Raw genomic sequence first — 27,864 nt, forward strand, 5'->3', positions numbered from 1 at the left:
CTAAGGTAAGAAGACCATGCAGAATAGTACAAAACTTCCTTGAGGCAGGAGCTCTTGTTTACCAGGATAGCCTTCCTTCTTAGGACCTATTTAAGGTGTATCTAATAGCTACAGATGCTACCTAACATGGTTCCCACTTGTTACCGACAAATACTAATTGAAAGCACATTTGGTCTTCTTTTCTTCTGCTGAAAGGGGACCACAGGCCTTTCATTAAAAAAAATGCTACTGCTGCAATTTCCAAACTCTTGCTAGGCCACTGTCCCTAAATTATTGAGTTCTTCCCTCATGATAAGAAGTAGGATTTCATTAACATTCCAACATGCTCAGCACTGCAAAAAATGTATCCTGCCCTTCTGAGCTAGGGCTGTCAATCACCCCTTGATTGTGTGTTGGTTTAGGGAAGCAGAAGAGCAAATTACCAAGGGCTACGTTGACACAGTCAACCCCATTTCAATTCCATCTTAATCCTGAGTAGCATTCAATACTCTCAAGGTAACAGTAGTTTGTCTTTTCTCACTCCCAGAGTGATTTGGCGGACTTTCATTTAGAAGCCTAGTTGGAATTCAGTGAGCCATAATAGACCATTTCACTTTAACTGTATGTTAAGCTAATATTGACTTTTCCACTGTAAAACAAAATCTCTGTTATTTGTACTCAAAAGACTGAAAAAAAGTAATAGACATGGAAATTGAGGATTAATCATTTCAGCCTTTTCTCTTTCAGGCCTCTGGGGAATTAGTCATTTTTATTTACCTAGCAAAGATGCAAGCTAGGTTATGTTACTACAGAAAAAGTCTGGATCTTCCAGCAAATATCTTTTGTATGGTTTGCTTATATTTCTCCTACAGGTCCAGATGTAACTGTTTCAATGAGCTTTAGATCAAGAAGTCGATAGAGCATGTAGCTGACTGGGAATGAGCCAGAGGGGCTAGATTTGGTGGCAGGAGAATGAGCAAAGTAGAATCCTAGAGGAAGGAAGAACCATGGAAGTAGACCAACATAAGTTTTGAGACATACCAAAGGTGACACCCTCTGTTTTTAACCATTTCTCCAAGCTAGGGTGGGAGTGGGGAGGGGTGAGAGATGGAAGGATACTGTTCCCACAAGGACCTAGGAGGTAGATGGTACCAATACTATTTCTCCCATTTTGGAGATGATTTGTCCAGTCTCAGTTACTAGGTATCACATTTAGAATATCAACAGAGGCTTTTCAGATCCAATCTAGTGCTCCTTTCACTACGCCATATTTGCATTGGATGAACCACAAAACCAAGGGTATCTAAACAAATAATAATTGTAATTTATATAAGATGATAAGATGGAGAGAGTAGCTGCCCTACATTGGAACAGAGATTGTCTTCCTCGGGGAGCTTCTGTTATACTGGTGAAATTGCAGGTCCAGTCTCCATTCTTATCCATTTATTCAGCACAATGGAAAGAGGGATGAACTTGGAGTCAGAAGGACCTGGTTTCAAATCCTGCCTCAGACACTTACTAACTGACCATGGACCAGTCACAACCTCTGTATCTCAGTTTTCTAGTCTGTAAAGTGAGGGGGTTAGAATTGATGGCTTTGGAGCTTCCTTTTAGCTCTATATCTTGCATCTTATATTTCTTTGAGGTTTACAAAGTGTTTTACATAGGTATCTGAGCTTCCCCACAGCCCTGGGAGGTAAGTACTACAGGAATTAATATCCTTATTTTATAACAGAGAAAATTCAGTGGCTAAAGGTCCTACTTTCTATGGTCATACAACCAGTAATTGTTGGAGGTGGGATTCAAACCTAGGTTTATTCGACTCTGAATTTCAAAGTGTATCCTCAATGCTAAATTATTTCTTGGTTAAATAATCTATTTTTTCTGTGCAATTTAGGTCAATGTGGAAAAACAAAATTTCTAATGTACCCCAAATTCTTTACACTTGGGAAATACTCTGAAGCAAACATAGGCAATGTAGGCCAAAAAATGAATTCCAAATCTCTTGAAAAACAGAAATATCTGTAGAAACAGCTTCCCTGTGGTGGAAACATTCCAGATCTACTATAACCAACATAGCTCATTTGGATCCAAACCCTCTGAAAAGCAATTTCTTTTCAGTGCAGTAGCTAAATGTTAGCTAAATTGAACTGAACTGAATTGAATAAATGGATTGTGAGAAGTTTATTTTGTCCTCTCTTCATTCTGACTGTTAATACAAGCCCACCAGAGTAATTTGACCATTCTCATACTCCACAGAGTGATTTGGCTTTGTATATTTTGCATTTTTCTTTACATGTAAAGGCATAGGGCACAATGTTGATAGAGGCAGTAGACTTTTTCAAGGTTAGTGATCATCCTGATAAATGTATATCTGGCCTGGTCTCCTTACCTGTATCCATTCTCTATAGGAATCTTCTCCAGGAGTCCATCCATTTTCAGGGTAATTCAAGCGAGACCTTTCTGAAGACCAATTGGTGCTATACTGGGAAGAAACTGTGATTTGGTCTGAATGAATTTCTCCTGATTCCATGCCCAGTGGTTCCATACATGTAAAATCTGAATGGGGAAAAATGGGCAGAACCCATTAGGCATTTTCTGTGGAGTCCGTGGGTGATACTACATGTGGTTTTTAATCTTTTTTTTTTAATCCAGTAAACTAAAATGTTAATTCTAATGCATACTTAAAGTCCATAAAACTTGAATTGACACAGTAAGAGTAGTAAAATAAGTAGAGCTTAGATTAGCATTATCACTTGGGTTTCCATGACGATTGTTTTAAAACCAATGATAAAAAAAAATATTTTTGAACCAGTGGTGAAACCTGCTATATATAGAACTTAAGTTTACAGAAATGTTCTTTTATTTTTAGTAGCAAGTAAGGCATGCTTTGATCTATTTTGGTAGTTGAATTTCTATATAAGTTCAACAGATAAGTATTTTAAAAAGTTAAGGCAATCTAATTTTCATAAATGCAATCTTGTTATTCCACAGATACACATGAAAAGATATGAAATGCTTTATATTTGCAGGTTTTCAGGGGATCATTTCCTAATATTTTGCCTATAGATTTGGACAAGAATCAGGGGAGATTGTGCAAAGAAACTAAAAATCAAACACTTCAACACACCAAGAGAGTTTCTATTGAAGGAACTTTGGCATTAATCATTTTGTAAATCAAAGTTTCCTTCTGTAATGCAACTCATTTATCCATATTATAAATTTAACATTTCATCTATCTGGTGCTCAGCTACCTTGCCACTTATACGTAAGGAATACAGTCAAGAAAAAGAAATTTTTAAAAAAGACTTCTGAATAGCCAAAAAAGGGGTTACAAAGTCGATGTATGCACTAACAGCTTATGAGTTCTTTGCCCCTCTGAGACCCTGAGGTCCTCACTCAGAGACTGATTAGTCTTAAACACAGATCTAGGAAATTTGGCTGTGCCATTTCTAAGATCCTATAAGATTAAAAGTGGCAAGATATGGGGGTTGCTCTAGGCAGGTGTTTTGACAGTGAAGAACAAAAACTCACGGAGTGATATTTGAAAGGAGGATAAAAAAACAAAAACAAACACAACCCTATAAGAAGCGGATGAAGAATTAAAAAATGAAAACACTCAAGAGACAGTTGCTGGAGGGGCAAAAAGACTTGGACATCTCAATAGATCTTGACAGAATCCCTGTATTACAGCATACTAGGGTTGGAAGCTAGACTTACATAGAAAGTTGCCCAGAGCTGAGGTCTCAAAGGGCCTGCAAAAACTATTAAAATGTACTTGGGAAACATTTAACAAAATCAATCAAAATGCAATAAAACATAGATAACATTACATTTTAAAACCAAGTCATTATATGTGGTTATAGGGATCCTTAGGTATGGATTAATGGTCTTGGTTTCTGTTTGTTTGAAACCTCTGACTTAGAGCTTTCTCTAAAGGTTTGATCATAGTAGGTACTTGTGTCTTGTCCAGGGTCACAGAGTCAGGGTGTGTTAGAGTTGGGGTTTGAACTCCAGTTTTCCTGGTCTCAAATGCCAACTCTCAATTCATGATGCCATACCCCCTCTATCATATGATTCAGGTTCAAAAATTATTTTGTAGTCATTAAGGAAGGATTAAATGATCTTTTATAAGGTCTGTTTAAGAAGGCAAGAGTGGGAGAGTTATATTTTAGAACAATTTCCATCCAGAATGGCCAAAGATTAAAAAAAGTGAGTATTTAAAAGGTGAATACTCAATCACCCAGAAGAACTTATAGAATTATAAATTTAGTGCTAGAAAAGAATTTTATTGTTTAGTTGTGTTTCAGTCATGTCTGACTCTTTGTGACCCATTTGGAATTTTCTTGGGAAAGATGTTAGAGTTTGCCTTCTCCATATCCTTCTCCAGCTCATTTTACAGATGAGGAAACTGAGGCAAACAGGGTTAAGTGATTTGTCCAGGGTCATACAGCTAATAAGTATCTGAGGCTAAATTTGACCTAAGGTCTTCCTGACTCCATGCCTGGTCCTCTATCCATTGCATCACCTGTTTGCCCTGGAGAGAGCTTTAGAGGTCACTAAATCCAACCCCATTATTTTACAGATAAGGAAACTGAGGTCTAGAAAGGTTTAGTGCCTTTCCCATGGCATACAAACATGAGATATTATGTAACAGAGCCAAAATTTGTATTCTCTGTTGGAGCATTCAAGATAAATGAAGTTTTATTTTATTTCTACTTTTCTTATGTTAGATTTCAGCTATACATTCATTATAGCTACTAATGTAAGAAAACAAATCACCTAATAGATCTTCAAATTTAATGCTCACTAAATTTATTTTTAATACTTTAAAAATTCTTGGTTTCTTGAGTTGAAAAAAGAGTCAGAATTGCAAAAGACCCAAAGGGAACTGGAGAAAAGTATGGTGGGCATAAGTTAGGTGAGGCATATTACCAATGATGACCTCTTAGTAAGAAATGTTATTAAAAATATCATCAGGAAAATGAATGTATGCTAAAGGATGTAGACTCAGGATTTTATTTGACTGACAACCAAAGTTCATGAAAGAAAGAAACCTAGTGGAAGGCTTCTAAACACTTTGGATGGATCATCTATGGAGGATTGGTAGGAAATATATGGACAGGAATTATACAACAGGACAAGGCATGACTGGATTACCACGGACACCATTGTAAGGAATACGTAAATTGATGATATCATGGATTGCTGAACTATTAAGTCAATAAACTTTAGTAAACATGACACTGCCTGGAGGAAGCATGAGGTAGAAGATAGAGTGTTGGACCCTGGAATCAGAAAGACATAGGTTCAAAGCCTACTTCTGACATAATAACTGTGTGGCACTAATTAAGTCTCTTATCCATAAAATGAGAAGGATAATAATGCCTCTAGAACTTACCTCATAGGGTTTCTGTGAAAATCAAATAAAAATGAAGAGTATTTTGTCAACCTCAAAATACTACATGAAATATTAGAACTCCTGGGCCAAAGAGAGAGCCAATTGGGTTTATTTTCTTGCCCTTATTTTAATATAGGAAAAGAGATATAATCCCTATGTATCTGTAGGAGTGGTCATTGAGAAAGAGCTTAAGTTGGCGAGCAGAGAGTCTTTGTCATCCAAAGGACTTTTTATTGCATCCAAATGTACACTTGGAGAGGGCTTAAAAATGCTACAATAGACATCAAAACATGTTCTGTTTAGTCAGAGGGGAAAAAAATGTATATACTACCTTCACTATTTCCCATTGAATTAAATCCTAGCCTGTATTCAGTGTGATTTAGTGTGGATGGGTGGAGTGAGTACACATGCATATTCATTCTTTCATTCTAGAATCAATGTTCATCCTTTCATGAACTACAGGCCATCATTTCTTCAAGGGCACAGGGGCACCAGGACTGACTATACCTCACTGGTTCAAGGCATTGTTTTGTCATCCCTCAGTTTTTCTATATCTTTTCCAGGCTGCACAATCAGCTCTCTTTCTTTTACCATTTCATTAGGAAAATTCACAAAGCAGCATTTTCCTATTGATATTCAGAAAAAGTTGATTTTTTTTTGTCTTTAAAGAGAAAAGCAAACACCCAGTCTCCTTTATTTATATAACATTTCTTTAATGTTTCATGTGGCAGCAGGTGTGTGAGAAGGCATAACAGAGCACATTTTCCACTGGGCTTTAGAAGATGAATAAACACTGACCTTCTGAGACACTGCTCTGCAAGACACTGTAGTTTGCAGAGAATCCTTCTTTTGCTATCGCACTGTCAGTATAAAAAGCCAGCGATAGGATGCCAGTGGAGGAACGGATGCGACCTGGTGTTTTCTGTCCACAGTAACGTCCGATATGAGGACCAACTAAAAAGAAAGAAAGGAAAAAACAAACAAAAACAGAAGACAAAGCAGAGAGCGTCAGAATGTCTTTTCTCCTGCAGCAGATGAGAGAACAACAGTTTACAAAGATGAGTCCCTGCAGAACACAGAAGTGTTTTTCTAACCCAAATCATGCCTTCCCTAGTTAATTGGTTTGCAGTGAACATATTGGGCCAGGTTTGCAGGGAGGATTTAAAAGTGTGCTCCGAGGAGCAATGGTGGGCAAAACTGCATTCCCCAGTGAACAGGATTATTTTCAGAAGGAGAAATGAACTGCTTGGTTCAATTGCAAAGAATGAGACTTGGGCAGCCAAGTGGTACCTCGGCATTCATCTCAGTGCCCAAGCTCTATGCACAACTTGCCACTGGAAGCATTGGGGAGATACCTCAAGCTGTGCATGATCATCAAACCCTTCTCCAATTCCATCCAATGATTCCCTCTATCCTAACAAAGGAAAATTAAGAAAGTGTCAGTATCTTCAGACCCCCTAGCAGCTTCAAGGGATTTGGTCAAGGCATGGGTAACCTCAGTTTTTCTCCTTGTTCTATTTCTCCAGTGATCTTTTGTTTGGGAAAGAATTATGTGTGAATTGTAACGCACCATTTACTCCTCAGTGGCTCATCTGGAGACAAGTTAATATTCGCAACTGTTTAACAACATATTTGGAGGCTAGAGACGGCAGTAATGGAAACGAAATAACAACTGGATATTCATACCAAAAGGAATATAACTTTCTCTAGGACTCCTGCCTCAGTTCTCTTGAATGATGTTACATGAAACTGCCTAGCTGATGTGTATGTTTTAGGCAAGTCAAATGATTGAGAAATAACAGCAAATGTGAATTTGACTGGGTAACCTGGGGTTATGAGAGATGATGGGAGGTGGGCAAGAAACCATGTAAAAACTTAAACCAGTGGTCAGGACAGTCAAGTTGTTATTTAATTTAAGTCAGCAATACCTTTAAGCTAAAGTGCTTTTTACTAATTTTGGCAAATGGTCATTTTGACAATACTGAAGTAATCTGGGCTGGGAAAGTGATTAATTTCTTTCAGTAGACCAATAGCAGTATTAAAAATGACTTTCCTGTTTTCGTGTCAGGAGTTCTTAACCTGGGGTCTGTAGACCATGAAGGAGTCCATGGATTGATTTCAGGGGGTCCATAAATTAGATTTAAACATCATATCTTAACTTCAATATAATCAGTTTCCTTTTTAAACACATTTATTTTATGTATTTAAAAACATTCTTCTGAGAAGTGAGCTATATAGGCTTTACCAGACTTTCAAAGGATGTTCCATGATGCAAAAATAGGTTAAGAACCCCACTATAGGTTTTTGTTGTACTTGTAATGGAAGCACATCAGTTGATTTGGGCTTAGATGGACAATGTTGTCCACCTTTTTTATCCAGAAAATCCGTAGTCCTCCGTTGTACAATTCAGGAATGTAACCTTGCCTATGGAAATTCTAGGTCACCAAGACTTTTCCATAAACTGGGCAGGCAAGCAGTTAAAAGATATCAGTTGGATGGAACTCAGGTACCATTGATGATAAGTTCCTACCAACCATTCCTGATTGGCTGTTTCCATGAAGCTTGTATATGAGCAGGATTACCACTTCAGCATTTTTTTAACCATTTCACTCTTTTTCTGCTATTGCAGAACATACTAGCAGAACTTTACTACTTAAACTGGGTCTGATCAAGCATATCAGTTAGAAAAACAAAATGAAGCAAAACTGAGCTGAAATTTATCAAATAATGTATTGTATATGTGGAATGTGTGTGTTTAAAGCAATCAGTAGAGATAAGTGATGGTTATGACCAAATTAAAGTCTTCTCTTTCCCCCATTAATTTTATGATTATAACCTTATCAAAAGGAAAGCAAAATAAATTTAAAACTTTGAAGTAATTTGCTTAGACAACTCAAAGGCATTGTGCTACAAACATTGGAAGGAAATGTTAGCTTATTTTATGCCTTTAAAAATGATATTCCAAGAAGGGGTGTATAGGTTTCACCAGACTGCCAAATGGGTCTTTAACACATTAAAAAGGGTAAAAACATCTTTTATAAAACATGAAACAAACACTACTTAAGTCCTCCCCCTTTTCCCTTTCTCTACAGTGCATCTATTAAACTTATATTTTTTCCAATTTCAACTGAATTCAGAAAACATTCATAAATATCTACAATGTTTATGGCAGTATGCTAAGCTAGAAATAAAAAAGAAAACAAGATAAAACAAAACATTGCTTATCCTCAGGAAGCTTATGAGCTTCAGATCTTTTCTTGGGAAAGATGCTGGAGTCATTTGCCATTTTCTTCTCCAGCTCATTTTACAGATGAGGAAACTGAGGCAAAAAGAGTTAAGTGACTTACCAAGGGTCACATAACTAATAAGTGTCTGAGGTTAAATTTGAACTCAGGTCTTCCTGACTCCATGCCTAGCTTCCTCTCCTGTGACTTCATCTGTGTGGGAGTCAGAAACTAGGAGCTGTCTTGGGGGAGGAGGAGGCTAAGCAGTTAATTGGCTTATCCCATGATCACACAGTCAGGAAGAGGCAGTTTTTGAACCCAAGATTTCTTGATGCCTAGACTAGCTCTATCTCTACTACACTACTCTGACACTTGTGTCTTTATTAGCCATCTATAAATGTAGCTTATTCAGGCCATAAGCTAGCTCATTTCCAGGAAAAGTGTCCAAATAGCTATTAATCTTTCTCTTGTCTAATTTATGAAATGGATGGCTTTCTCATTTTTCTTTCTATCTTTCATGTATTCTTATTCTCACTTCATCATTCCCTCTTACCATTAAACATATTATTTCTCCATGTGGGAAATATCTGTGGATGGCTCTGCTCCTTTGGACAATGGCCTCTGCTCACTATAATCACTAGTTTTACCAAGAATTATGAGTGACAAAGGGAAGCTGTGGCCTTTTCATTAGGCCAATTTAGTGGCATCTCTTCCCCTTCCTCCACCCCCCCTATTACCCAGCTCCTTAGGGGGAATGGAACCTTTGAAATAGAAAACAGAAGAGAACTTTGTTGACTGCAGACTCATAATTTAGGGAGTCTCCATGACTCACTGGCTTATAATTTTTAAGACATGCTTGGTAATTCTGCACTCTATCTTTTAGAATATTGCCCCAGGATAGCATAGTGCCACTCTCTTTAGTAGCCCTCGAGATATGGGAGCAAAAAAAGGCTTTTCTGAGTGTATTACAAAGAAGTATTGAATTTTCCTGTACAACAGTGAGACCTTAGCCTAGCAAAGTAATGCAATATTGATCTGGGGTGTATGGTGGGAGGGGGGAGGGGACAGAGGACTTTTAGCTTTCTTGTGTATGTGACCAGTTGTATATTTGGATGCTCAGAGCTGGTGGAGTTTCCTTTTTGCTCACCCCAGCTTTTCAGATAGCAACAAACTAGCAATATGTAAAATGATATCATAAATAATAGTTTTTTTTTAAGTGTTATTCTAAAAACAGTAGAATTACAATTAAAGAAAAAAATGTGCTTCCAACTTTGTGATTACAAAGATACAAGCATAATGCAACTGTTTCTGGAAAATTGTGCGTGAAGCCAATGGCAAACTGGTAACTGGCGTAAGCCATTAGATTAAAATGGCAGTATCTTATTAGTAAGAAAGTATACATCTCTCTGACTTTCTAATGATACCTACTATTGATTACAATCTGTTTCTTCTTCTCCATTTATTATAGGTCTCCCTTAACTGCCTTGCATTGTGCAAAACTTTATTCATGTTTTCAAAAATGATAATCAACTTTAATCAAGTACTTTGGATGGAGAAAATATATATCTTTCAAAAGCACAATATGTGCTGAGTTCAATTTTTCATGAGTTAACTAACATACATTTTATTAGGGAATTTCTGCAGTACAAAGAATACTTCAGGGAGTGTCTAAAATGATTTCCATACCTCCCTTCCCTGCTACTACCACTCTAGAAGGTCCAGGATTCATAGCTATCTTAATAGTTTCAGGAGTTTAGATTTAATACCAGGCTATATATAATTAGTCTCTATTGAGAGCCCACATTACCAGAGTCCATTCTTAACACATGTTTGTAATCACTGGAATGTAAATAACAACCAAAGATTTTTTAAAAATGCAACAACATACATACATACAATACAGACGGATGGCTGACTTTATCTCCTCTTATGTCAACAACTGAAATTAACTATTAATTTTTGGTTCCATAGTTGGAAGCAAGTGTTTGTGGTATTGACCAGGGCAGCAATAACCCATGGCTCTCAAACCATATGTAAACTTCCTTAAATGACTTCTGAGCCAATATTTGAGAATCTATGGCACTCGGGGAAAAGTGGTAGATGGAGATGAAGTATTCATCATGTGCATGCTTCATATTCTAAGTTTTCAAGTAAACTGTTTTTCTTTAAAGCCAATGTAAATCAATGGGTTGCTTTCAATTACTTGGCCATTTAATTCAATGTTTATGATAAAATGCATCACAAAATCATTCAATGGCTAAAAGCCTTCAGCGCCTTCTGCTTGTTGTTTTTGGAAAGAATTTCAAAGATCCATTGCAATTTTACTGGCAGAGGAATTGTATGCTTTGAAATGCTATGACAAAAATGTCTTGAGTGCCATTGAAAAGCCCAGGAGAATCTAGTCTTGTGTTTGGGCCAGACAATTAGAGAGATATTTTGCTGGAGCAGGCTAGACGAGGTCAGCTAAATATTAACAAATTCATAAATGCATTTATCATATCCCACCAGCCAGCTAACTCTGGGAATAAGTTGAATTTGCTAGACTTTTAAAGCATGGGTGAATAGCATGGCTGATAACTTGTATCATTAATTGTTCCTCATTTTGACTCAGTGATTTTCCAGAACCAGAAAATTACTACTTTGAAAAACCCCTGACACTAATAACAATGTACTCCATTCTGAAAGTGTTCTAAATATGTTGGTTGATTGGACCTTCTTTTCACGTCAGTTTAAATGAAAGTTCTAGAGGAAAAGGCTGAAAATTTGGGTTGTGCACAAATAAACCCATTATTAAATGTTCCAGCTATTGTTATAATGTTATCACATTGTTATAAGACTGTTTTCCTAATTGATGGATTGAATGCTGGGCAGTCAATCAGCTCACTGTTTTGGCAATCTCATTACTTAATGAAGGAGTTTCAGTAAGATCATCGTAACCCTGTTTGTATGATAAACACCCTAAGGGGGGATTTAATGTTAACTCACCCATTTTGTCTAATAACAATGTAAGTTTTCACTAAATCTAATTTTCTCCCCAATTGTTTATACAATGTGAAACTTATCAAAGTTGAACAGTATCCAACACTGATGATATTAATATCAAGAAAAGGGACATGCAAGTTCTGTCATAACTTTGTCCATTATTCACTTACAAAGTGAATTGAAATAATCCTTTATTTAGCTGTAGTTGCTACCTATAAGTATGGTAAGAAGGCATCAGAGCTTAGATTATGTGATTTCTAAGATTCCTACCACTGCAAAAAACCAAAAAACCATAGGATTCTTGGAAAAAGTTGGTTGAACATGGCCTATTCTCTGATTCTTAAGAATCGCCAAGTTGCCCCATTTGGATTCATGACCTGCACTTTCTCTAGGGAAATGTGGATGTTAAGCCAGACTAAACACACCTCCATCAAAGCAGCTGAAACAAATTATTTGATATAATCTTTCTTGACCAGAATTGGGGGGATATTTTAGTCATTTACTTTCAAATTCCCAAAGATTAGAAGGGAAAATGTTAATTTGGAAGATAAAGAAAATCATTGTACTTTGTATTTGGGTATCTGGTGACTCCTTCAGAAGAGGGTCAGGGGAACTTGGCCCCTACAAATAGCAGCTCCCTGGTGTCTGAAATTTGGATCTCCCAGGGTAAAGGGGTGCCTCTAATCAGGGGTTCTTAGCCTTTCTTTAGACTTGAAAATTTTGAATTCTCTATGACATTAAGTTTCGGAGATGATACCATCTTTAAAAAGAACATATGTGATTGACCAGTCATTTGATAGTGGGTGTAGGGGTGGGCTGGTGGGGCATGGTTTTATGAGCTCAGAAGCTCTAGGTACTTTTTTTCAGTTTTGCCACGAACTTGTTCTGTGATTTTCAACAAAGGATCTAACTTCTCTAGATATCTTTCTTCCTTTGTTCAATGAGGGGGCTGGCTTAGTCCTAACCTTCCTTCACATGGTCTAAATCTGTGATTCTATAATGGATCTCTTTTTAAGATAATACCAAAATACCAAATGACAACTTGTGTCTTCTGACATTTGAAAAAGGAATTCTTGGGAAATCAATGATAAAAAAGAAAGGTCCTGTGTTACACCTAAATATTTGTAGCAGCAGGTTTTGTAATAGTCAAGAAATGGAAACAAAGTAAATGCTCATGGAAAAGAATGGCTCAATGAGTTGTGGCACATGAAGGTAATGGAATCTTATTCTGCTATGAGAAAGGATGAATTCAGAGAAGCATGGGAAGACACATGAACTGATGCAAAATGAATTAAATAGAATCAGGAAAAAAATGATATATGGCAGCAGCAGTCAGCAAGCTACAGCCCAAGGGTTAAATAAAAGTAGCTGCCACGAATGGTTTTTACATTTTAAAATACAGTAAAACTTCATTTTAAAATGTAAAAACCATTCTTACCTCAGGCTGTCCAAAAACCCATAGAAACTAAAAAAAAAACAAAAACAAAAAAACAAAACCAACTCAGCAAGCTTTAATTTGCTGACCCTTCATATACACAGTGACTATAAGAAAGTAAATGGAAAAAAAGTCAGCAACAACAAGACAGTTGAAATGGAATACTGAGAAACTATAATAACCAAGCTTGGCTCCAAAGAAGAGAAAGGAGTAGGCATGCCCTTCCGTTTCTTGGCGGAGGCAAGTGATTATGGGTGAGGAACGCTAAATGCAGTGTCACTTATACAAGTCAGAATATAATGACTTTTTCAATGTTAGTAAGTTTTGCTGACCTCTTTTTCTCCCTCACTTTTAGTCTTTGTTATAAGGGGTTGCCGTTTGAAAGAAAAAGAAGGAAGTGTTGCATTCAGAAGTATAGGCAATACCAAAAAATGATAAAATGTATTTCAAAAATCAAAAGAAAATTGGAAAGAAAAAATAATCTATTACTCTCTGCCCAGTCCCTCCCTCCTGCGGGATGTTGCCTATCCTCATTCTTACCATCAGGGAATCCATCCCAGATTTCCAGTCGGTCATATCGACAGAACATCCCCCCTGGAGGATTAGTGTCAGGCTCAAGGTCAAAGCTTTCGAATTCCAAGATAATCTCCGACATCTTTGGTGCAAAGATAATGTAAGTGCATTCAAGGCTGTTGGGATACTTTTCAGGGAATCCAGGGGACTTTATCACTCCAGTAGATGAGGTATAGTTCCGGGAACATTCAGGACCTATACAGGCAAAGACGAAACAAAAGAGAAAGAAATGAAGTCCTAATAAGACAATAACTTATGAAAGAACCTACTCTACTGGTGTTCACTGTGTTAATCATGGATTCACTCAACCCTTTCCTATTATTGATAGGTATGAAAATCATTGCGTTCAGCCCAGTTTTCCATTTGTGCGGATCAATTTAAAAACTTCTGCTGGTTTCGGGGAAAAAAATGACAAGTACGAAATCATGTGGGAACAATGAATGAGTATGCTGCAGAAATCTCGACAGAGCCCTAGAGAAATAATTACAGCCCCTTCAAGCTGAAATCTTTAAATCTTAAGGCTGACAGCCATTTATTGGTGAAATAGAACATTTACAAAAGCGGCTGAGTGAATTCAGTAGAGGGAGTACTGGTTTCAGATTCCTACACCAGTGACGGAGTAACCCTGCCAGATGTGACCTATGCCTCTTTGACAAACTAAATGTGAAAGGTAATTCGTACATGTACCCAGGGTGAGTGACTCATTCTGAGTGGTGTTGACACAGGTGTGCCAGTAAAGTGTTGCTGTTAGTGAAGGCATGATAAACTGTGATTACAGGCAATGTTGCTGAAGTCACCTAATATCAAGGTTGACATTCTAACCTTCCCCAAAGTATCAGTTCGAGTACATTCTGCTGTTCTAAAAATGGTTGTTTATGGTGAGAAGGTTGGTGATGAGGGGGAAACAATAATTACAATATTTAGTTGGGCCTGACTGCTTAAACCACTTCAATTTTACAAATTGCGGTGGTTTAATATTTCAAGCGTTGGTCAAGGGCAGTACCAGAAAACTGGTATTATTGTTGTGTGGGGATGATGGTAATGATTAACATAATTAATGATGACCACAGGTTACTTCTCCTAAGGAAGAGACTTGGAGGTCAAATAGTTTAATCCCTTCATTTTACAGAAGAGGAAACTGAGGACAAAGATGGGTTAAGTGATTTGTCCTAGGTCATAAGGTCTGTGGTAGAGTTAAGATCTGAACTGAGGTTCTTAGTCCAAATTCAAGGGCTCTTTCCACTGCAACACATCGTCCTACTCAAGATGCTCCCATCATCTGAGAGAACTATCTGCATACTTGAAAAATGTACCTATCTAAATGGCCATGTGAGGATGCATGCTTTTCCATGTGTTTTTCCTCCATCACACCTTAAAAAGAATTCATTTTAAGAATCCCTCTGTGCATATGAAATGCCAGGATGGCTTTAATGTTAAAAGAACAAATTTTGGGGAGCTCAGCTCCATAGTTCACCTTATGTGCGTATGAGATGTCAGGATCGTTTGGATATCACAAGAACAAGGTTTGGAGAGCTCAGCTTCATATTTTATTTTCTGAGACAGAGAGATATCCATTAATGTTTCCCTGACTGAGCTGTGAAAACTAACGGTTCTGGAATTAAGTTCAACATGTATTTATTAAGTGCCTACTATGTGCAAAACAAATATACTTGTTGTGGGGGATACAAAAGCAAAAAGAAAATAGTCCTTATTCTTGAGGAGCGTGCATTATTTGACTGGGTGGAGATGGCATCTTTATAAGTAAACAAGTGCAAAGTATATATGAAGACTTTCAAAAAGGGAAAGAGCATTTATTAATTAGAAGACTCAGGAAATGCTTTGGGTAGGAGGAGACAGCTAAAGTGAGCTCTGAAAGAAGCTGCAGATTCTACATGGCCAAAGCAAGAGGAAATATATTTCAGACGGGAGGAACAATCTGTTCAGGTTGAAGATAGACGATGCTTTCTTGAAACAGGTAGCAGAAACTCTACTCTCATATGACTTTAACTTAGGAAGAATCTTAGATATCAGCAAATACTGTATTTCATTTTACAGATGAAAAGAACTCAATCCTTAGAATGTAGGTGCATCAGAAGGATCAGAATTTAAGAAGCTGTGGTCAACTGAAGTAGCACTTTTTTATCTATAGAGCAAAGAAAATAGAGATAGTAGGATGAAAATGTTTATTTCAAACTAAGATTACAACTTGTTGTCATTTTTTCAGTTATGTCCAACTCTCTGTGACTTCATTTGAGGTTTTCTTGGCAGAAATGCCAGACTGGTTTGCCATTTCCTTCTTTAGCTCACTTGACAGATGAGGAAACTGAGACAAACAGGGTTAAGTGACTTGCCCAGGGTCACACAGCTAGTAAATGTCTGGATCTGGATTTGAATTCAAGACAATGAGTCTTCCTGACTCCAGGCAGGGTACTTTATCCACTGTGCTTTTAATTATTTGTATTTAAAGTACATTTGTACAGATAGAAAAATTTCTAGCATATTTTGGTAAAATAATTTTTTAAAAATTGCATCAATTGATGCATTTGATCCTTGTGTTTCTAGCCCAAGGTAGCAAATAGTAGATATATGTTTTGAACTCAAGTCCTCTGACTCAAAAACTAGTTCTATTAAGTAACATTAAAAAAAAAAGTTAACTTGAGGGAAATATTCTTGACTGGATAGTCAAAATAAATTGCCAAGAAAACAAAAGGTAATTTATTAATCATCAACACGTTAATTTTATTTCCATTTAATTCAATTAAACAAAAGGTTCATAAAGCTCTTACTATATATAAGACACCATATAATATATAAACCCTGTTTTCAAGACATAGAATGATAGGTACCCAGATTACAAGAGTAAAATTAGTACAAAGAAAAGATACAGGTAAATGCAGAAAAAGTAGGGCAGCTAGGTGGCATAGTGGATAGCGTGTTGGGCTTGGAATCAGGAGGACTCATTTTCTTGAGTTCAAATCCAGCCTCAGACACCTACAGACTATGGGGACCTGGATGCTTAACTCTGCTTGCCTCAGTTTCCTCATCTGTAAAATGAACTGGAGAAGGAAATGGCAAACCACTCCAGTATCTTTGCCAAGAAAATCCCAAATGGGGTCACAAATGCACAAAAACATTTGAGGAGAGAAAGTTCACTTTCAGTTGTTGGGGAGAATTTAGTGAGGAGGCCACTGAGCTCACCCTGGAAAGAAGGGAGAAACCTCATCAGCTGGAAATAAGGAATGGAGAGGAATCTGTCTGAAGTGTGAGAGACAATAGGAGTAAGAGCTTAGAGGAAAGAGTGTGAATAGGGGACAGAGAAAGAATAGTCCCATTTGACTGTGAACTAGAGTATTTTGTTGTTTAGTTCTTTCAGTCATGTCCAATTTTGTGACCCCATTTGTCTACACAATTGGTTAAAATGAATTTAATTGCAGAGATTGAGGGGAGGTTGTTTTTTCCTCTGTGTATTGTATTATTTTGGCTGAATTTCGGCACAGAGAATATTTGGAAGCCTTTTTGAAAGGGCTGATTTCCTTCTTCCCTTCCTTCCTTCCTTCCTTCCTTCCTTCCTTCCTTCCTTCCTTCCTTCCTTCCTTCCTTCCTTCCTTCCTCCCTCACTCCTTCCTTTCCTGAATCTTTCTATCTTGCCCAGGCTGAAAAGGCAATGGCCACACCTGGGCTATATCCTAATACTATTTGACATGGAAACTATGACTTGCTCTGTTTTTCCAATCAGGGCTGGTTTGCACCTCCTTCAGTAACCTGGTGGTCCTTCCCTGTTGGAAGCTCATGAGATTGGTGCCAGACTTATTTCAGACCCTTGATTGGCTTTAGCCCTACTCAGAACTCCTGAACTAGTTACCCACCAGGCTTAGCCTCCCCAGAAGCATGGACCACAGGTGTGCTTATTATTTCTTTTATAAACTCATTTTTTTCCTGTCACTTAGATTTCAAGAATCAGGGAAGAGACAAGATGAACATTTATGGAATAGGAACAGTGAACTGAGGAAATTTAAAAGGGAATGGAGGGTATTCCAGTTTGGGACACACCAAGGTTGAGATGTCAGTGGTATTCCAATTTGTTCCAATGTAGTTTGCCAATCAACTTTTTAAATTACTCTGGTGGTCTCTCAGTTAAAAAGGAGCTAGAAAAGTTTGAGTCATTAACCCAAATAGAAAAAGAAAGGTGGTAGCCTTTTAAAACTGTTTATTTCCAGGATGTAAAACTCACTAGAGCTGAGCCCAAGTCAGTGTGGTCAGATCCTCATGTGGCAATGCAAGAGAAAAGAATTATGTAGCTAATTGTAACCAAGTAATGAAAGTAAAGGCACCTTTCTTCTCCCCCCACCCCCAAATTGGTCAGGTGATGGATACTAAAGGGACTGAGGGACGAAAGCCCACCTGGCAGGAATAAAAGGCAGTTCACTGTGAAGCATTAACACAGATGGTTTCGTGTAATCCCTAGACTGTTCTCCATTTTGTTATGCTAGGTACTTTGGGGAAAGTACACTGATATATCTAAGGAAATTAGGGTACTTTCTGAATGAGATTTGGCAGTACAAAGGAACTTGAATCCTTGCCCTGACACGTAGCAGCTCTAATCTTGGGTAAGTCTCTGAGTCTTAATTTTCTCATCTGTAAAATGGAAATAATAATGCTAGCACTAGCATTACCTAAATCATAGCATTCCTAGTTAAAAGAACAAACTATTAACCTTAGTTAGCTACCATCCCTGTAATGCTATGCTATTATTCACATTATAATGCTGACTCTAAATGTGGCAGAGCCTTTTGTGACAATTGGGTTGGCTATTTCATCTTTGTAGATCTCAGTTTTCACTTCTGTTGGGTTTGATGGTATCCAAAATCTCTTCCAACTCTCTCGGATTCTGTAGTCCTCAGTTTAATCCATCATCTGACAAAACTAGTTTTGACACCCCTTTTTAATGTGATAGTTGGCAAAGGGGACAAAATACTGTAAGAAACAGACCTCTAGCCTTAAAGTCAAAAGGAAGTGTGTCCAAGTTTTGCCTGGGACATAGAACAAACATGTGGCCATGAGTGGGCAAATGGTTCAAACACTCAATGCTCTGGGGACCTTCCTAAGAGTGTAAGTTATGGAGGATATATCCCTAGGCATCAATGGAAGGAGTTTCTACATGAATGAAATCACACATCTGAACCAAAAATAAAAAAGCTTCATAAAATAGACTATACCAGAGATTACTAAAACAGATCTGTGATAGGTAATTGGTTAAAAAGAAAACCACTAAAGAAATCTTAGTAGTGATTAGGAACAGATAGATTTAGCGTGTGTGTGTCTGTGCACGCAGGCAAGGGGGGCAGGAGGAGAGAGAGAAGACAGAGAAAATAAATGAGAGAAACAGAGAGTCAGCAACCACTTTGACTCAGGACTTAAAAGGATTTTCAGACCAATAAGCATTTTTGCAGACTCTTTGCTAGCCTGGCTGTATATGGAGTTCATATAAGAACTCCATATTTAATTGTTGTAGACACACAACTAGAAATTTTTATTTTTCTACATTCAAAATCCCAGTGAAATCACATGTGTAAATCCATAGCTCCTAATATCTCCTGGAATTACTTTGAGTCCCACAAGACTCACTGCCCTGACATAGACTGTTCAGGTCATTGGTCTGAATGAATCGGGCTGAAAGGTCTTCCCAAATCCATGTTTAGCCTGGGCAGTTCAGATTGAGTGGAGCAAAGTGAGCACAACAGAGCTGTGTGCTCAGAGGTAGCACTGGGCCAAGGACTGAGAGCCCAATAGGCAGGGAAACATCGTGAGAAGAGTAGAAAGTGTTAATGGTGCCCAGTGCAATGAAAGTATCCAGTGGTACTGCCCCTGAGGCTACAGGCAACAACATGGCCTGATTTTCTTTAGAACGAGAGTTTAATGCTTGTTAAATCTCAGGACCAACAGGTGTGACTAATTTCATGGTTGTATTACATTATGATTAAGATGATTCATGTGTATTGAAATAACAGAAGCAAAGTGTTTTCAATAGTACAGATTCATGCAATCATGATAAGATATCATTTAACTGCTGTTGAAATAAAAAATTTATGTAAGCATGTGTATGTGAAGATGCATTTTGTTGAATAGTCAATAAGTATTTACTGAGCAACCACTGTCAAAAGAAAATTCTATTTAGATACATAAGAAATAGATGCCATGAGACTCGCCTTTGGTCTGGTTGTTGTAATCTAGTTTCCCTGATAGAATGGAGACCTCACTGAGGGCAGAGATTATTTCATTTTTGTCATTGTAGTGCCAGCACTTACCACAGCATATAACATGTAATGGGCTTTTAGTAACTGTTTTTTGACTGACTGATACTCACATGAAATAATTTGAATTTATTAACCTGAAATGCATTAGTAGGTGGAGTGGAAACTAAATGCATGTGGTTTTGGTTAGATGAACACACTGAGAAGATGCACATTAAAAAAGTGATGATCGTGAGGTCATTAATCTGGGAAGAAAAGCAAATCTGGGGCCAGATTTTGAAAGAGGTGAGGGCCATGAATTGATGGGTGGGGCCTGGAGGGAGTTTTTTCCGATGCAGAGGCATAAAGCTGCCCAGAAAGTTGTATTCTAGGATAGGTGAGATTAGCTTCACCCCTAAAATGTAAGGGCTATGGAGAGAAGATTTCTGTTTTAGCCAAAGGTCTTCTATATTCATTGTAATTATGGACGCTTTCTCCAGTATTTACTCTATGATATCAAACAAGGATTAGCCTGCAGATGAAAACCCTTCTTCACTGAAAAGATGAAGTGGGAGAGGTGTAGGGGACTGACTGACGGTGTGCTTTGAGTTATAAAAAGTAAGCTGACCACTTTAGATCCAAAACATCAGGCAGCGGACACCCAGCATAGGTTTTGAAATTGGAAAGCTATCTCATGATTGCCCCAAGAGTTTAGCATAGAATAAGGAGAGTCTTTAGGCAGGAAGGAAAGTCAGGATCTGGCTGTAGCAATCAAATTATGAAGAGATAATGATTTTGAAAGTGATAATGAGAGGAATAGATCTTTGAGACCTCTAGCAAGAAAACACACTAGTATGCAGATGGACATAAAGGATATGGGATCCAGCGAGGAGTCAAAGATGACTATGTGTAGGTGATACAAAGAACAGAGTGTTGGACATGGAGTTTGAAAGACCTGAGTTCAGATCCTGCCTCAGAGACTAGCTTTTGTGATTCTAGCAATTCACTTAACCTCTGCTTACCTCAGTTTCCTCATCTGTAAAATGGAGATTATGATCACACCTACATCTTAGGGTTTTTGTTAGGATAAAATGAGTTACTATTTGCAAAGCATCTTACAAACCTATGTAAATGCTGTATAAATTAAATTTCTATGTAAATGCTAGTGATTATTGTTCTTGTCATTCCAAGGTGAGGATGAGGAAGACATTTAAAATAATAGGGGATTTAGAAAAGGGAGTTTGTTTGGTAGGAAGGAGGAGAGCTTCTATAAGTCATGGCCATACACTTAAGGTCTCTCATCTCTTTCAATCAACTTCGGGGTCAGGGGAATACCTTTCTTTGGAAAAGAAAGGTAATTCTTTATGCTCTTTTTGGGATATTCCTCCTTTGATAAAAGCATGTATGTCTGTGTGTGGATAGAAAGACAGACAGACAGACAGGCTAGTTTATTAAAAAGTCCAGCATAGGTCTTAACACTTACAAATGACTGTAACTAGAACCTTGGTTAAGCATGTTGTTATGCTTGTGACTTTCTATATTGCTATAAATGAAAGCCTGTCTGGTGCACTAGGAAGAATAATGGATTAGCCCAGAGGGCCTGGGTCTGAATCCCTGCTCTGATACTCTCTCCCCATGTGATCTTGGACAAGTCACTTCTGTTCTCTTGGTCTTAGCTGCTCATCTGTGGGATGAGGGTGTTGGAGAAGATGACTTCTAGTGCCTTCCTTTGCTCCCTGATTCTATGATCTCAAATGGCCCTTCTATCTCTAACAATCTATGATCCTCTCATCTATGATCCTGTAAGGTCTAGAGTCATCAAATCAAGTCATCATTTATTATACTTGTATAACAAGTGCTAAGCTCTGGGATTATAGAGAAAAGTAAAAGACAGTGGTTGGACCCTCAAGAAGTTCTTATTCTAATGGGCGAGACAACATGTAAAACAACTAGTTACGTAAAAGTGACATGCAGAGTAGCAAGAAAGCAGTGTGAAAAGGAAAGGCATTTCCTTGATTGGACTGGGCAAGGCCTTCAGGAATAGGTAGTATTTAAGCTGAGTTTTGAAATTGGGCCAGCATTCTTTGATGTCCAAGAAAGTCTTTATTATCTCTGCCAAAGGGTTCTTAATGAGCTCCTCAATGAACTACTTGGTTGGTTCAGAACACCACTCTACTCCAGATCAAAGGTGTCAAACTCACCTGCCAGAACCAGATGAAAATGTAATTGTGAGATGTTTTAAAAAATAAATAAAATGCAACATGACAGAGATAATGCTAATTTTGGTTTTCTAACTCAGTATGTAGCCACAGATCCATTTCTATTTTTGACATCAATGCTCCAGATTATTTGGAAAAAAAATCTGTCCATATTCACATCCAGTGAAATAGCCTTTTAGTTCTCCTATACATTGCACACCTAACAGAAAGGGACTATGACATAAAATATTAATCTACTGAAATGACAATCATTTTAAAAAAATGATTTCATTTTTACAAATTCTAAGTCAATTATGCAATTATTTTTAAAGTGTTGACTATGGGTGAGAGGAGAGGCAATGTGATAGAGTGGACAGATGGCTGGCCTGGGAAATAGGAAGCACCATCTTTGGCACATATTGGCTCTATGACCATGAGTACGATACTTAACCTCACAATCCCCCAGGAAACTCTAGAAGGGTACAAGTTGTGGATAAATCTGCCAATTTGTTGTGGTGAAGAAGTTTTCCCCCACCAGCAGGTCACAACAAGAACACTGAGGATGATGATGATGATGATGATGATGACAGATAGATGCAAGGTATTGTGGTACACTCTGAGGATACAGCTTATAGTCAAATAGGGGAACATGGTGTGTAAAAGTAAGTGTAATGCAAAACACAACATAAAGGGGCAAAGAAAGCACTCTGGGAATATTTTAGGAGGAAAAGTAATTACTAAATAGTAATTGTTTTTCCTTTACCCAGGAACCATGAGGGTCTTCCCTTCCCAGTTTGATATTTTTTTGTTGTTGTTATTTTGTCTTTTCTTAAAAAGGGCCATCCCTTGAGTAACTACTTAAAGAAGCCTATTCATTGAATGGATGTATCTCATTCAAAGTGAGACTCTGATAAGAACTTAGCCTAAAATCACCAGGGTCTCCCATTGCAGCCTGACCCCTCTCCAGTCCTCCTGATGACTATCAGGCCACTGGTCCCAGATGGCTCAGGAGAAGAAAGTGAGGCTGGTGACCTCTCACAGCCCTCCCTCACTCAAGTCAAAGTCAACTGCAAGTCATGCCATCATCTTGATGTCATGGTCCTCTTTGAGAACAAAAGACAGACACAACAGCAAGGAGGAAAAGACTGCTTCCAACTGGGGAATCCAGGGCGACTTCATTGAAGAGACACTGACTGAGCTGGGCGCTAAAGAAATGTCAGGCTTTTAGGAGGTGGAGATGAGGAGCCTGTGTATTCTTCCAGGCAGGAGGGATGGTCTGGGGGGATGCAGGTAGTAGGATAGGGCTGCCAGAAGTTCAGGAACATCCAATAACCCAGTGTGGCTTACAGTGCATGAAACAGAATAAATGTCAGATAATGTTGGGAAGGTAGGCTGTGGAGAGCCTTCATGTGCTACTAAGGGATTTGTAACTTATGCTACAGTCAATTGGGAGTCACTGAAGCCTGCTCCTTTTCCCATGCTTATGTAAACCTTGGCCTTGGCTCACTCTTTTGTGTGAGACTACCAACTTCAAAAAGCTAAGACTGGAGGAGGAAGCACTGGATTTAATATGTGTGAGGAACCTAAAGGCTGTAATGAGTATAATGTGAGGTGTTTTGCAGGTAAAGTTACACTTTTTAAAATTAATTCATTTGCTTAATGTTTCCACTGGGAATTGAAGAATATGATAAACCAGACTTTCCTCTAAGCTACCTCACAAAGCCTCCTCACTGCTGCACCCCAATAAAAGTTTTAGCAAATGATTAGAGTGGTGACCTATTCCTGTTCCCAAAGGAAATAGCATTTCCCAGTATTCGTACGCTCTCCAAGAGGCTGTTTTAATAGCTTGGGTAAATAGAGATCTAGTGTTTCTCCCACCAGTATGGAAACTAGCATAGCATGGAGTTGGCTTTCTGAGGACCAGACATTCTTGAATATAGTAGCTAGGAAAAAGAGAGGTGGGGCATGCCCTTTAGGAGGGACAGAATTTCTATGAATTCAAGGTGGGAAGGGGCTAATCCTGTTTTCAAAGGGGACTTTTTGGCTGTTCAAAGGATTAAAGAACCAGACTCTAAGCATGGCTTAACTCTTTTGTTTTCTTTACAGAAAGAGAAAAGTAAAAAGAAATGTTTTTTAAATACAGTTTTGCCAAAGCACATTCATTCGGCTGTTCACAGTATCTGAATAACATCGTCTTGATCTGTTCCCTCGCCAGACATGTGGTGTGCGTGAGAGAGTGTGTGTGTGTGTGTGTGTGTGTGTGTGTGTGTGTTTCTAAAGTACTTCTCTCTATCCTTTGCTTCACTTTCATAAAATATTAAAACCAACCATTGTTAAATGGAAAAAAGACACAGACTAAGGTCTGTCATTATCATTTATTCACTCACCTCTCTTGAAAATTTCATAGCGTATGGAAAATCCAGCACCATGTGTCTCGTAGTCAGAGACAAACTTGATAAACAGGAATGGCCCTGAAGACACCACTGGAGGGGGAGCTATCTTGCCACAGAACTTGCCCCATAAACGTCCATTTGCACTATCTCCATCAATGACTTCAACGTAGTCATACCTGAGGGACAAATACAGGGGGAAAACATTAAGTAAAATAAGAAGTGTTTCATTTCTACAAATTCCAAGCCTGATGTGAGCCAATGTAGATTGCTGGGGGGTGGAGATGGGCGGAGATGCTCTCCACATACATGACTGTACCACGCAGTGAAATCCAGCAAAATGAAATAATTAAAATGGACTACATCATGTCTGTAGACATCATCTGGCAACGCAGAACTATTAGGAAGAATGGTGTCCATTATACTGGCAGACAATGTCAGCTAAAGTAACCAATTAACAAGAAAAAGGAAATCTCATGAGCACAATTCTGTATTATTAAATTGTGTTTCTTTGTCCGTGGTAGTGGTGTCAATACATAATGCTGTGCATTCTTTTCAAACTGTGAAGTTCTTTTATGAATTCAAAATGTCTCTGGCTGGAGCTTTCTATGAACAATACTTTGATTTCTGTGAACTAGCCTCTAGAACATATGGCCACAGAATAATAAATGAATTCTTACCCATTTAACTCAGTTCACAGTTCCACCACACTCCAGACAACTTGGGGAAAAAAAACAACCGCAAACCAACCTAACGTATCAATATCTACATTCACAGATTACTTTCTTGAAATCCAGATCTGAATCATAGAAGTTACATTTTCTCCCAACTTTGTTTTAAAAAAAGAGAAAGAAATAGAATTTAACTTGCAATATTTGACTTGATTTGCTTGAAAGAATACACTTATTTGAAAGAAGGGAATGAGAAATGCCCAGTGATGAGATTTAAAATAGGGCTAGTAATAATACTCTGGTGATGTGAATGAAGAAACAATTCAGTGAAATTCTATGATAAAGTTTGTATTGAAGGGACAGAACATTTCTTAGCCCTATAAGCAGATAACTCACTATTAATAAACTAGCCCTCTTCTCATCCCCACCCCCCTACCCAAGATAATATAAAAGGAATCAGGCAAGCAGTTCATTTATCTGGTTATATATCCATGTCTATACACATATATTTACTTCTCTCTCTTATTTTAAAAAATATTTATAGCCATATAGAAGTCAGATGATCTAATTTGTGTTGTTTTTCATCTAAGATTGACATTAAAATGTTATCCATTCATTTTAGAACTTTTATTTTACTTCTATGTTTAACTTGCTTTAAAAATTATGGGATATTTTAATTTCAGGAACAGTTAAAATGGAAGTAGCATAAACTATATCTGACAATTTCCAAGGGATCAAAGGGTAAAAAAAATAATTCTTCATGATGACCAATGTCATCTTTAACGACCCTTTTTTAAGCTATCTTGGGTACATTACTTATGTTTACATAAAGTCTCATGAGACAATTGCAGAGATGATATCACTAGTTAAAGTGGACAGCTTAGGGCCGTTTAAATTAAAAATGACATTACCTCATCAGTAAAAATTGCATGCCAGCTTTGGTGTATATCAGGGAGAAAATAAAGCTGACATTGATGGAACTCTAAGCATTAACATATGTGAATTACTGCATTAACTGCATCTCCTTTGGTGCATCCAATGTTTCTAGTAACTTGGCCAGTTAGCACTGCTGTCCCATTTCAAAGCTACGGAATGAGGAATTCTTCATTTCTCAGTACTTTGGGATTTGCTTTGCTTGTTAAAAGAAGAGAAAGAAGTGTAAGAGGAGGAGGAAGAAAGCATTATATTTCAAAGTTCTGAACCAGCCTTTTACATTCAAAGAGGGGCCAGCTGAAATGAGCACCATCTCCTATTCCTACAAGCCAAATAAATTGGCATTTGATGGAGAACTCCCTTTTATCTCTGTTTCCTCTTTGACAGGACAGGTCTGTTTGTTTTGCTCCACAATTTCTAATAATTTAGCTGTGATTTGGCCTGTTTACTGTCTGAACTAGCTACTGTGCATCTAGGCTTTGTCATATAGGCTTTTTGCTTGAATCTTGACGTGATCTGAATTTTAAGTGGTTGAGTCTTGGTGCATTTTGCTTTTGAGATACAAACCAAGTGAGATAGGTCAGCATTCTGAAGAACCAAGGACATTTTGGAAGGAAATCTTTTGTTTTTCAGGTAAAATAATATCTTCTATTACAAAAGCCCAGTTGTGGTACTGGAGATTTTAAGGAGTTAGAGCTTAAACCGACATGGCAGTCAATAGTAACCACCAGATTCTCCACCTGGCAACCCCAAAAGTCATTAAAGTGAGCAGAGAGAGATTAGGCTTCCTCCATAGTAAGAGATAAGTCTTGTTGCATTTTCAAGTACCACTACTTCACATGCGGAAACTGAATCATTGGAATATGAGTGATGCCTCATTCTTGGAAAAAGTAAATGCAACTGTCATTTCAGCAACACTCCGTGAAACAGAGTCCAGAGAAGAGTTTTACCAATAACAGTTTTTGTAAATAGTCAAGCAAGTGTACCATCACAACTTGTCCGTTACATCACTGCCAGTGAAGTTAAGAAAGCAGCTCGCATCTCCCTCTGGAGTTGATACCCGCTCCACTCCATAAGTTTGTCAGTGACAAATGCAGTGCCAGGAATGTAAGTGTTGTGCCAGCAACCTTCTCTGGAGACAAAATGTGTCACTGCAGCAACGCACCCAGGCTGCCTTGGCCTCAGGCCCAGGATACTGAGTTTGCAAATTTGGATCTCCCAGCCGGCCTGCATTGCTCCGTTACTGCTACCAGTGTATTATAAACACTGCTTTTCTTGGGATGACAAGAATCCCATAGTGGGAACAGCGAAGGTAGAAATGGAATCACTTGTCTAAACCTCAGTCTAACCTCACTGCCCTAGGTGCATGTGTTTCTGTTATCTCTTTAGTGGAGAGTATCTCATTCATCAATGGATGCAAAGAGAATTCAGATGATACTGGATCAGTTACCAATCAATATTACTGAAGTTTTCAAAGCAAGATGCTTTCAATGTCCACCAATGAAATCAAAATGGAATAACACAAAAAGAAAAGTACAAGGCACCATGGTAGTAGGTTCTAGGGATATTAAACATGATAATTTAGAGGAAATCTAGAAAAAGTCCTTTAGGAAAATTTCAGGGAAGAGAAATCACTTTCACCTGGAGAATCAAGGGAAATTTCATAGAAGATTTGAAAAATTTGGCTAATGGAAGGAGTAGTAGGCCACAAAGCAGACTTAATATCATTTGGAACACAGAGGGTTAAATGTATACTGGTTTTTTTAGAGAGAAAGATTCCCTCACTGATATCTGGACAGTGCATCTGGCAAATTATTGACCATAGCATTCCTCAAATAGCTTGCAAGC

General features: G+C 38.0%; 1 protein-coding gene across 10 annotated transcripts in view; it reads right to left on the minus strand.

Moving 5' to 3' along the window:
* The window catches only part of NRP1 (neuropilin 1), a 176,529-nt gene that overhangs the window by 84,375 nt on the left and 64,290 nt on the right, over positions 1–27,864 (minus strand). For all 10 annotated transcript variants that reach the window (XM_072651966.1, XM_072651967.1, XM_072651974.1 and 7 more), the window contains exons 4-7: positions 24,410–24,591; positions 13,562–13,789; positions 6,179–6,334; positions 2,372–2,538 (exon numbers count right to left, since the gene is read on the minus strand). In XM_072651966.1, coding sequence (XP_072508067.1) covers positions 2,372–2,538; positions 6,179–6,334; positions 13,562–13,789; positions 24,410–24,591 — 733 coding nt within the window. The remainder of the gene's footprint in view (positions 1–2,371; positions 2,539–6,178; positions 6,335–13,561; positions 13,790–24,409; positions 24,592–27,864) is intronic.

The sequence above is a fragment of the Notamacropus eugenii genome, chromosome 3, assembly GCF_028372415.1.
Source record: "Notamacropus eugenii isolate mMacEug1 chromosome 3, mMacEug1.pri_v2, whole genome shotgun sequence".
In the NCBI taxonomy this organism is placed as follows: Eukaryota; Metazoa; Chordata; class Mammalia; order Diprotodontia; family Macropodidae; genus Notamacropus; species Notamacropus eugenii.